This window comes from Somniosus microcephalus, unplaced genomic scaffold (assembly GCF_052327205.1).
Source record: "Somniosus microcephalus isolate GS21.2 unplaced genomic scaffold, FLI_Smic_1.0 unresolved_chr5, whole genome shotgun sequence".
NCBI classification, from domain to species: Eukaryota; Metazoa; Chordata; class Chondrichthyes; order Squaliformes; family Somniosidae; genus Somniosus; species Somniosus microcephalus.
The window spans coordinates 6,586,687-6,597,812 of NW_028225183.1; the positions used below are offsets into that span (position 1 = coordinate 6,586,687).

General features: G+C 43.9%; 1 protein-coding gene across 1 annotated transcript; it reads right to left on the bottom strand.

Moving 5' to 3' along the window:
- Positions 1-1,175: 1,175 nt before the first annotated feature.
- On the bottom strand, positions 1,176-10,683 carry LOC147087448 (putative G protein-coupled receptor 139). The gene is made up of 2 exons (XM_085977758.1): positions 10,638-10,683; positions 1,176-5,222 (listed from the first exon to the last, which is right to left on the bottom strand). Exons 1-2 carry the CDS (start codon positions 10,681-10,683, stop codon positions 4,318-4,320), a joined length of 951 nt encoding a protein of 316 aa, XP_085833884.1. The 3' UTR covers positions 1,176-4,317.
- Between the last annotated feature and the right edge of the window lie 443 nt (positions 10,684-11,126).

Consider the following 11,126-nt stretch of genomic DNA (forward strand, 5'->3'; position numbering starts at 1 on the left):
TCAATTTTTCTAAACAGTCTATTATGTGGTATTTTATCCATTGCTTCATGGAAGTCCATATACACAACATCAACCGCACTACCCTCATCAACGTTTACCGTGTCTTCATCAAATACCTCAATGAACTGAGTGAAACACGGCTTGGCTTTAAAAAATCCCTGCTGTCTTTCATTTATTGACCCATATTTTCCCAAATGCCAATGCGTTTTGTCACTGATTAATGTCTCTAAATCTTACCCACCACTAACGTTAGGCTACATGGACTGCAATTACTATGTTTATCAGTCTCCCCTTTTTGAAACATGTGTGTAACAATTGCAGTCCTCCAATGCTCTAGCACCACTCCCATATCCAAGGAAGATTGGAAGCTTGTGGCCAAAGACTGCACAAGTTTCACCTTTACTTCCTTCAGAAACATAGGATGCATCCTATCTAGACCGGGTGACTTTGCTACTTTGAGCACTGCCAACCTTGTAATTGTCTTCTCTTAATATATTTTTTCGAATCCCATTTCTCTACTACCTCCTCCAGCACTGTGACATTGTCAGCATCCTCTTCTGTAGTGAAAACAAAAGCATGCCCTCTTTTTTAACCCTAACCGGCCAACCCTGCTTTTCACTACCCTTTTACTATCTATATGTTTATAAAATATTTTTGGGTCTGCTTTTATGTTAGCCGCTAATTTATTTTCAGAAACTCTCTTTTACCCCACGTTCTCCTGTCTACTTTTATTATACTGCTTGGTTCTAGATTGAATTATGAAGCTGTCGTTTAGAATAAACTTCGTTCTTTCTGTTTCATTTTAATGTTTATATCTCTAGTCATCCCGATGAGCTCGAGCTTTGGATGCTATTTTTTTCTATTTTTGTGAATGGGATCATTGACTGAAATAATCTGTTACACACTCTACTGATGTTTCTCCCTGGGGTTGTAATTTTTACATATGTCAATACACACATACACACAAATATAGTTATGGATTAATCTATCAATCCGTGTCTCCTTGTTTCAATTAGGAAGACGATTGTCCAAACCCGAAATAATTACCCTTATTCTTTCTGACCTGTTGTGTATTTCCAGCAGTTTTGGGGTTTTATTTCACGTTGACTTTCTTTTGTTTATTGTTATAGTCCAGTTTATTAAAACACCGGAAAGGTAAGAGTATATTACGATTTATTACAGAACACAGCAGGTCACTGGGAATGTTACACTTTGTACAGATCAGCTGGTAAACCTACTGCAGTAAGTGATGGACAGGGTCAGCTTAGCAGACTGGGTGATTTCATGATGCAGCTTCCAGGCATCACCTTTACAACTGTCAAAATTAAACCCAACAGTGTATTATCCCAGAACATACATTAACTGGCCCGCCTGCTTCACCTGCTGCTGTTCTGCTAGTCTGCACTCCCACACCCCAGGCTGATTACAATGAGAGTTTGAAAAGTATTATCTAGTGTTTTATGTGTTTTAATCTCACTCCTGTCTCTACCGACCTGTTTGTATTTGTGTCTGTCTGTCTTTCATCGTCTCTGTCTCTCTGTTGTATAACTGTTAATCTCAGTCTGCTTCTCTCTCATTTTTCAATGTTCTTTTAATTTCTGTCTATCGCTTTCTCATTTCTCTTTTTATGGCAGCCTTTGCTTTCTCTTTCCCTCTCTCTATCTCACTCTGTATATCTATGCTGCTGCATGTCTTCATAGAACCTTATTGCATAGAAGTCGGCCGTTCGGCCCATACTGCCTCTGCCGGCCCTGTGAAGAACTCTCCAATTGTCCCACTCCTCGATAGCAAAATACTGCAGATGCTGGAAATCCGAAATAACAACAGAAAATGCTGGAACAATTCACCAGGTCAGGCAACATCCGTGGAGAGAAATTTGAGTTGATGTTTCGGGTCGAAACCCTTCTTCAAAACTGAAAGAAAATAAAATAGACCGAAGGCAGGGCTGCGATCAGACAATAGAAGTAAAAGTGACAATAAAATGTATTTGAAACCAGATGAGGTGGTAATAGGCTGAGATTAGGTGTGAAGTGTACTGGCAGGATAAGAGATAGCTGCCAGGTGGTTGAGGGAAACAAAAGGAAAGGGGGGGGAGGAAAGGATGAACCAAAACAAAGGGGTGGAAAACATTTAAGTAAAAAAGTAATAGGGGCCGAGGTAATGACCTGAAATTGTTGAACTCGATATTGAGTCCGGAAGGCTGCCAAGTGCCTAATCGGAAGATGAGGAGCTCTTCCTCGAGTTTACATTGAGCTTCCGTGGAACAATACAAGAGGCCAAGGACGGTGAGGTCCGAGTGGGAATGGAGCGGTGAATTAAAATGACAGGCGACCGGAAGCTCAGGGTCACCCTTACAGACTGAACGGAGGTGTTCCGCAAAGCAGTCACCCAATATGGGTTTGGTCTCCCCAATGTAGAGGAGACCACATCGTGAGCCGCGAATACAGTATACTAGACTGCAAGAAGTACAAGTAAATCGCTGTTTCACCTGAAAGGGGTGTTTGGGGCCCTGGACAGTGGGAAGGGGGGAGGTATAGGGGCTGGTGTTACATCTCCTGCGCTTGCACGGGAAGGTGCCAGGCGAAGGGGAAGGGCTGTTTGGGGTGATAGTGGAGTGGACCAGGGTGTCTCGGAGGGAGCGTTCCCTATGGAATGCTTAAGGTGGAGGGGAGGGGAAGATGCGTTTGGAGGTGGGATCATTTTGGAGGCAGCGGAAATCACTACAAGCCCACTGACTCCCAAAGCTACTTGGACTACACTTCCTCCCACCCCGCCTCCTGTAAGGACTCTATTCCATTCTTCCAGTTTCTCTGAATTTCTAGCCCTGATAGTTTTGTCAAACGAGATTTCCCTTTCATAAAACCGTGTGGAAGCTGCCTTATCACATTTTAATTTTCCAAGTGCCCTGTTACAACGTCCTTAATACCAGATTCTAGCAATTTCCCTATTATTGATGTCAGGCTAACTGGCCTTAAGATCCTTGTTTTCCGTCTCTCCTTTTGTTACAGTTTGGTTACATTTGCTACCTTCCAATCCTCGAGCATCTTTCTAGAACCTAGGGATTTCTGGAACATCAAAACCAATGCATCAACTAACTCTGCAGCCTCCCATTTTTAAACCCAAGGATATAAGCCTCCAGGTCCAGAAGATTTGTCATCTTTTAGTCCCATTAATTTCTCTATTACCTTTCATTTACTAATATTAATTACTTTAAATACCTCACCCTCGTTAGACCCTTTGTTCCCCACAATTTCCTTTGTGTTTTTGTGTCTTCTACTGTGAAGGCAGAAACAACATATTTGTTTAAAATATCTCTCTTTGTAATTTCCCCTGCGTGTCTGTTTGATTCCTGTATAACTTTCCCTCTGCCTCTCAGTTTATTTCTCCATGTGTCTAAAAATTTAACTCAACTTTCTCTTTCTCACAAATTCCCTCTTTCTCTTAATCTGTGTTATACGTTTTTTGTTCTTTAATATACACATGTGCCTTTCCTGTTGATGGTGTTCCCACTTGTATTTTTTTCTAATTCTATTTTTCTCTTTCTATTTTTCTCCAGCTCATCTTTTACCGGTTTCTCTCTCTGCCTTCTCAGTCTTTCTACCCATTAATTTCTCACTCTCTCCCTCCTTTGGTATATTTCGTTTTCTCTCTTTTCTCTCTCTATCCATTTCACCATCAGCAGCTCATACTCTTTTCTTCTTTACATAGTTCGATTGGCCTCTTTCTTTAACTTGTTTTCTCTGCCACTCTACGCTCTGTAATCACTTTCACTTTCTGTTTCTCTAAATTTCCTTTCTGCCTCTCTCTTCGCTTCATAGTCCTGATCTCTGTTTCTCTCTCTGCTTGCGAATCTCACTATCTCTCATTTCCAGTTGCTTCCTGCCTCTATCTGTATGTTCATCTCTCTAAGTAACTCTCTCCCTCTCACTGTATTTGCCGTCCTCTATCTATCGCTCTATCTATCTATGTCTTTCTGTCTCTCCGTTTATGTGGAGTGCTCCCAATCTGAGCACGCCCACAGCAGCGACTGTGATTGGTGGGTTTGCCCATTGTGCTGCCGGTGCAGGGCGGGCCATTTACCAGAAGTCCCGCTGAGCTCTTTAGTGCCGCCTTTTAGAGCAACAATTCAGGTGACGTCTGCAGGTCACCTGACCTATTGTCGCCTCAATATGTCAGATCATCAATACAATGTAATATCACATTTAAGATAATGTCTGGGCTCTCTGCTGCTAATGTAAAATTATATTTCTGCCCAGTGTGAAATGGGGTAAATGGGGGATGAAATGGGATTGTGTTCTAGTGCTTGAAAGCCTTCAGCTATGACTTAACTAATTTAATAATTAGATTGAGTGGGTATTTCACTGCATTCCTCAGCTCCTCTCTGAATTTAGTCTGGGTCACAGCGTAAATACACGTGTTGGTGCAGGAACTCAGAAGCTGCAGCATTGTTGCTGTGTGTTCTGTGATATAATGAGGGTCAGTGGTGGAGTAATAAAGCCGAATATCTGCAATTCGCGCATAAAGTTTATAGAAGACAAGGACCACCCATAACAATATAAAACTGCCAGATAAACTGAAGAGTAAAACGATGGATTTCCTTCGATTCTCCATCTCTGGGTCCTTGTGATTCTCTCCATCGCTGCGGCCCCGCAGTCGCCTGCGGACTCTGCTGGCCGCTAAAATACGTCTGACCGTCAGAGCATTGAGCAGCAAAATCAGAAAGAACGGGACACAAGGGGTTAAAATCAGGTGAAACAACTCATAGACTCCCCATAATGGGGAAGTAAAGAAGCTCAGTTTAGGGTTACAACCCCAGGGAACATCATCAATTATATGCTTAGGTTCATATGCAAAGTACCAGGGGACAGACTCTAAACAGCCCAGCACACTCACTGTTCCGATAACCACAGCCGCCGTTTTCTCGGTGCAATATTTTGTTTTCAGCTGCTCACAACAAATGGCCACAAATCGATCAAAGGTGAAAGCGACTGTGAGCCACACAGAAACCACCGTGGACGCAGAAATCAGGAGGTAAATGAGACTACACACGGAAGTAATGTGCAGGAATATATCTGGGAAATAGATCTGACCAATCCAACTCAATATGGGATCAGAGATGACGACCAGGAGATCGGCCACGGCCATTCCCACCAGGTAGCGAGTGATGCATTTGGTGAGACCGCACTTTCCTCGGGACAGGATCACAATCGCCACCAGGTTAACTGTAAGAGAGAGAAAAGGGAAGCGGATAAGTTACTGATCAGACCTGGAGCCAAAGCAGCAGTTTGACGGGCTCTGGGTGAACATTCCAGCTTTGTTGCTGCATCGAGCGGTGGATACCGGTTCATTGACCTGGGCAGCGCTTTCGGACAGTGAAATGTTTTTAAACATGATTATCGATAATACATTGGGAAATCGATGCAGAAAGTGAATAAAGTGAGCGCCGGATCCACTGGAAGGGTCGAGTCAAGGGTAGAGTGCTGGTGGGGAAGGGAGAAGGGATTTTACACATCCGGAATCCAAAGTGTTAAATCCGGTTTTTGGGCTCCTGACTGAAAGCCTGGAAGGTGCGGGGACAGAGGGAGGTGCTGCTGATCTGTTGCTCTTGATTAACAGAGCTGACAGGGGCTGGCACATTACGGTAAAGGCCGAGAGCTGCTGAGTTTGAGGCTTCGGATCGGATTGAAAGAGGCAGCTGGAGGGCGAGCCAGTGAGTGAGAGTGGGAGGGAGACAAGGAAAAGGACATGTGGGAGTTGGAGGGGAGTCAGGGGCTGCAGGTTTTGGAAAGCGGATAATCTGAAACAATGGAAGAGGAGACAGAAGATTCACTGCCAGGGAAGGAGAGGATGTGATTCGCAGGGAGAGTGCAGCAGAGTGTTAGAGGAAATCTAATACATAGATCGAAGTAACACAACTCAATTCATACATTCTCCCATTAATATATGTGATTAATGATGTCACATACTAACTCGTTGGAGACATAATGTGTTCTATAAATTTACTTAGCATATTCAATTAAAATGACACTAAAAATGTAATAATTTAACCAGCCTCGCTTTTAGTTAATTATGATCAAGCCGAGTTTTTAAAATGGAGTATCCTCATGACGATCAACAAATGCCTGATTCTATTTTTCAATACCAATCAATTATATTTTCATTTATACAGTTAATAAGCTTGAGGACAATAGCAAAATAGTACGAATGCGGGAAATCTGAAACAGCAACAGAAATGCTGGAAACACTCAGTTCTGATGACCTGTTATCGACCTGAAATGTTAACTCTGCATCTCTCTCTACGATGCTGCCTGAACTGCTGTGTGTTTCCAGAATAAGTTTCAGCTGTTCATTCCGATTAATTATTCACACTGCTGTCGCTGTCTCTCTCCCTTCATTCTACCCGGCGTTTTCCTTCTAAGTCTGTTTGTTGATTGCTCCACTCTATCTCCCTGCAATATCTCTGCTGTCTCTCTCAATGCCCCTTTTCAAATCCGAATTAATCCTACATCTTGCGCCTGAATTCTGTTCAACATTCCCATGTTCAATGATCTTATTCTCTGAGTCAGTTTGTTCAATGTTGTAGACTCCGTGAATAATTTAATATTTCTGCAGATCACCGAAGTCTCCACTTGTTCGCCTTCACCTCATCTGTAATGCCTGCAATAAACAGAACATAATGTCTCTTCCAGATAGACCCGGCAATAATTGATGCCCCTTCTCCTGTAATTATAAAGTACAACGTTAGATGGCGCGATTGTTGAATTAACAAAACGCCAACACCACCACTGCTCCTTATAATCTCCATGATCAATAGAAGTGCTCCTGCTTCCAACAGATACATTGCAAACTGACACAGCATAACCCCAAAACATTAAATTTTACAATGAAGCAGCGAAGGAGATGTTAAAGAGTGAGGAGCAAACTCAGTTCAGTCGCCAGACCTCTGAAACGGCGTCAGATACAGACACTGCAAAATAATATTACACAACAGTGAAAGACATTACATACATTGAAATCCCAGTTAAACAGAACCATGTAATTGTGGGGAGGACATTACACCGCCTCCTTGGAACACTGAGACCGTGAGCTGCCTCATTATCAATCACTGGAAACACATTCATGAAAAAAATATTTCAGGACAGATTACTTCCACATCGTGAAACTGTGAACTACTTCTGATGGTCTGATTCCTGCTTTTAGCTCTGTCTCCAATACAGGCAGTGCAGAAAATAAACCTGGAACACTACCAGGGCTGGGTAAACAAATATCATTATGGATATAACGCAGCTATTACAAGACTTCAGAAAAATTGTACAATCCCTCATTCAACTGATGGAGCAGAACAGGTGCTCGTGTAACACATGCTTCTAGAAATCAATGGCCAAGTCCAGCAGCACAGTTGCCACAGATTTAACCATAACGAGCTAGGATAACGGCTCACCAGAAACTCCAACAGCTGCAATAACAGGATAGTAAATGTCTTCTATCTGATAGACTACTGGATATCCCATTTCTGTGAGAAGGGGTGACTTTTGTGGGAGTGGAACCCACAGTTCCGGCAGGCACTCTGAGCTGATACTATGCAATGGGCCCTGATTTATACAGGAGATAAGTCTCCACTGACACTTTTATACCCCTGATCATTGCTATTAGTTACAGACACATGAACAAATACATTACATCAAGACCTATGAGTCTGAAGCAAATAATGTGGTGAATGAATCACAAACAACTCAAAGTCAAGGGCATTATCCTCATCAGACCTCGCTGGGGAATGAGGCTGAAAGCTGTGCTCATTCAGGACTGACCCAACAAAAGGGGCGGCTCCATTTACAGTTATCATGTAATTGTATTGAGCATGTTCACTCCTACTGATTCATTTATAAATGTTATTTATTTCTCCGCAGTGTATAAAGAATCCAGATACACAAGCAGGCCCCTTTCAAGCTGTCCCTGTAGATTCACAATTAATAGTTTGATGTATCAGTCCCTAGCACAAGGACAGTTAAAGATGATGTTCACTATTGAAGCCTAGAAATTACTCTGCGTGATATTAGGGGACGGAAAGTGAACGTGCCTCATTGACATTCCTATCTCCGCTATTTTACTGCAGATGTTTACCATTTATTCTACATGGGTTAACAGATCCCATAAAGTTAGAACAGTGCCACCTCCTGACTACATTCCTCCAATTCTCTCCTGGCCAGCCATCCAACCTGTACCTTTTATCAATGCCAACCAGTCCTAAATTCTGCTGTCAGTGTCCAGCACTGCCCAAGTCCCACTCGCCCATTGCTCTCGGTCTCACTGAGCTCCAGTGTCTCCCAGAAACCCCACCTCGAAGGTTTACATTTAAAATTCTGATCTTGGAGTTTAAATCCTCCATGGCCTCACCCCTCGCCAATTCCACCCTCTCATCCTACCCTGCAGTTAACCCACCCGTGGTCTTGGATACCTCTGCCTCTGGCTTCTTTTGGTGGGACTGCCTCTCTCGGTTCCAGTCTTACCAAACTGACCATAGCCAGAGCATCTCCAGCAACGTCTTAACTTTCCATACCAGCAGCGTTAACTCTCGAGTCTCTGAACTTTCCATTCTTGCCCCGCCTCTTCCTCATCTACATGCTGCCTGTTGTGACATAAGCTACAGACATGGGGTCAGCGTCCACATGTCTGCTGACAAGGCCCAGCTCCAGCTCTCCACCATCTCTGTCTACACTCCACTACCCCTGTGTTATCAGACTGCAACAGTCTGTTTTGCATGAGCTGCGATTTGCTCCTACACGGTGAAGACCGACCCTCCACTATTGGCCCCACCACAATCTGCTAACCCTTTTCAACGATTCCATTCCCCCTCCTGGCTGTTGTCTCAGGCTGAATATGTAACCTCTGACCCCTATTTGTCCTGTGCTATGCTACCGAGCTCGTATCCTCTCAATCACGAGAGACACCTAATTCCGCCCCCATAATAACGCTGGCCTCTGTCCCTGCCTCAGCCCATCGGCATTAAATCCATCAATCAGGAGTTTATCAGCTCCAGACTCTCCGTCCTCTCCTCCAATCTGTCTCCTTTTCATTCCTCGGACACTGGCCTCTCTTTGGTAGGGCTTGACTTGCTGGTTTCCATGATTATCTATCTGATCGGAAACAGGGAATAGAGAGATGTAACGACACAGAAGGGGGTCCTTTAGACCATCGAGCCCATACCGGCCCTCTGCACAGCAATCGAGTCAATCCCATTCCCCCGCTCTATCCCCGTAGCCCTGGTACTTTATTTCTCTCAAATGCCGATGCAGTCTCCCCTTGAAAATATTGAGTATCTCCGCTTCCATCACTTCTGTCGGCAGCGAGTTCCAGGACCTCAACACTTGCTGCAAAAAAAGGTTTTTCCTCACATCCCCGCTGTAACTCTTGCCCAAAACCTTAAGTCTGTGTCCCCTAGTCCCTGTACCATTAACTACTGGGAACAGCCTATGCCAGACTAGCCTATCCAAACCCGCCATGTTATTGTACACTTCTATCAAATCACCCCTCCACCTCCTTTGCACAAATGAAAACAAATCCAACTGCTACAACCTGTCATTGTAGCTAAGATGCCCCATCGCCGGAACCATTTTGGTATATCTCCTCAGCGCCCGCTCAAGTCCCTTCACATCCTTCCTAAGTGTGATGACCAGGACTGGATGCAATACTCAAGTTGTGGCCTAACTATCAATTTATAAAGTTTCAGCATAACCTCTCTACTATTGTACTCAATGCCCCTATTTATGAAGCCCAACATCCCATATAAGATACCATATCTCCAGCAATGGTTTCTCTCACAATCATCTCCGGCCCACAGCACCGTTCCCTATGATGCCACCCAGGTATCTATCGTCCCCGTCTCTTGTTCCTCCTCTACATGCTTCTCCCATATATATGGGATCTGCTTTTATATGTAAGTTGTCAGTACAAGTTTTAACACTCCATTCACTCTCTAGAGCCCGCTACCTGTGTTGTCAGACTACTTGTTCCACATTCTATTTGGATGAGCCACAATTTTCTCCAATCAAACATTGGCAAGACTAAAGGCCTCATCTTAGCCCCAGCCACATTCCACTTTTGATCAATAGTCCAAATCAACTTATCGATGTTCCTTGTAATTCAAGTTACTTGTGCAGCTGTGTCTATTAAAGACTCTGAACCATATCAATATCTGCTTCTTTCCTGATTAGAACTCGGCCCTTATTGTCAATATCCCGACTGGTATGATTTTATATTCTCTAATACGAAACCACAGACTGTCAATATTGTTGGCTTGAGTGAAGTGACTTCTTTTGTGCAGTGTCTTGTCTCCATTTCCTATTTATTCGAGGTTTTGTGTTTAATTCTCCACATTGCCCATTCATTGCCCTAAAATTGTTTTCCTCCATTACAATCAGACCCACTATGTTGCAGGACCAGTTTGTGAGGTTCTAAGAAATTTAAGGTATTTGCTATGGCCGAGCTATTTCGTGATGCCCTGCTCTCATATTGCAGTGAAGTGCTTGCCAGGGACATCACATGAATGCAGCCGTTTGGCAAGTGTCTCGGAACAGAAACCAAATTGGAACAATTGGAATGGTGCAAAAATCGAACTTTTTCAGAACAGACAAACTCACCTGCAGTCGGCGGGTTTCGAAACTCCATCAGCGATTTCTGATTCATCGCCTTACTGCTCACCTTAGATGGCCGCTGCTTTTGGCTGCAATTTCGGTGCATGCGATCCAAATGCTTTGGTGCACCAGCCAGTTGGGGATCTGTGGAGAATTCAACTTTCATTGCTCAGCTTATCTGGGCAGCGATTCCAAGTTCAGCCACATGATTTATTCGTTGATGGGCTGTGGGCTTCGCTGGAAAGGCCAGCATTTATTGCCCATCCCTAATTACTCTTGAGAAGTTGGTGGTGAGCTGCAGTCGGCGTGGTGAATTTACTCCCACTGTGCTGTTATGGAGGGAGTTCCAAGATTTTACCCAGCAATGATGAAGGAATGGTGATATACTTCCCTGTCAGGGTGGTGCGTAACTTGGATGGGAACTTGTGGGTGATGATGTTCCCATGCACATGCTGCACTTCTCCTTCCTGGTGGTAGAGGTCCCGGGTTTGGGCA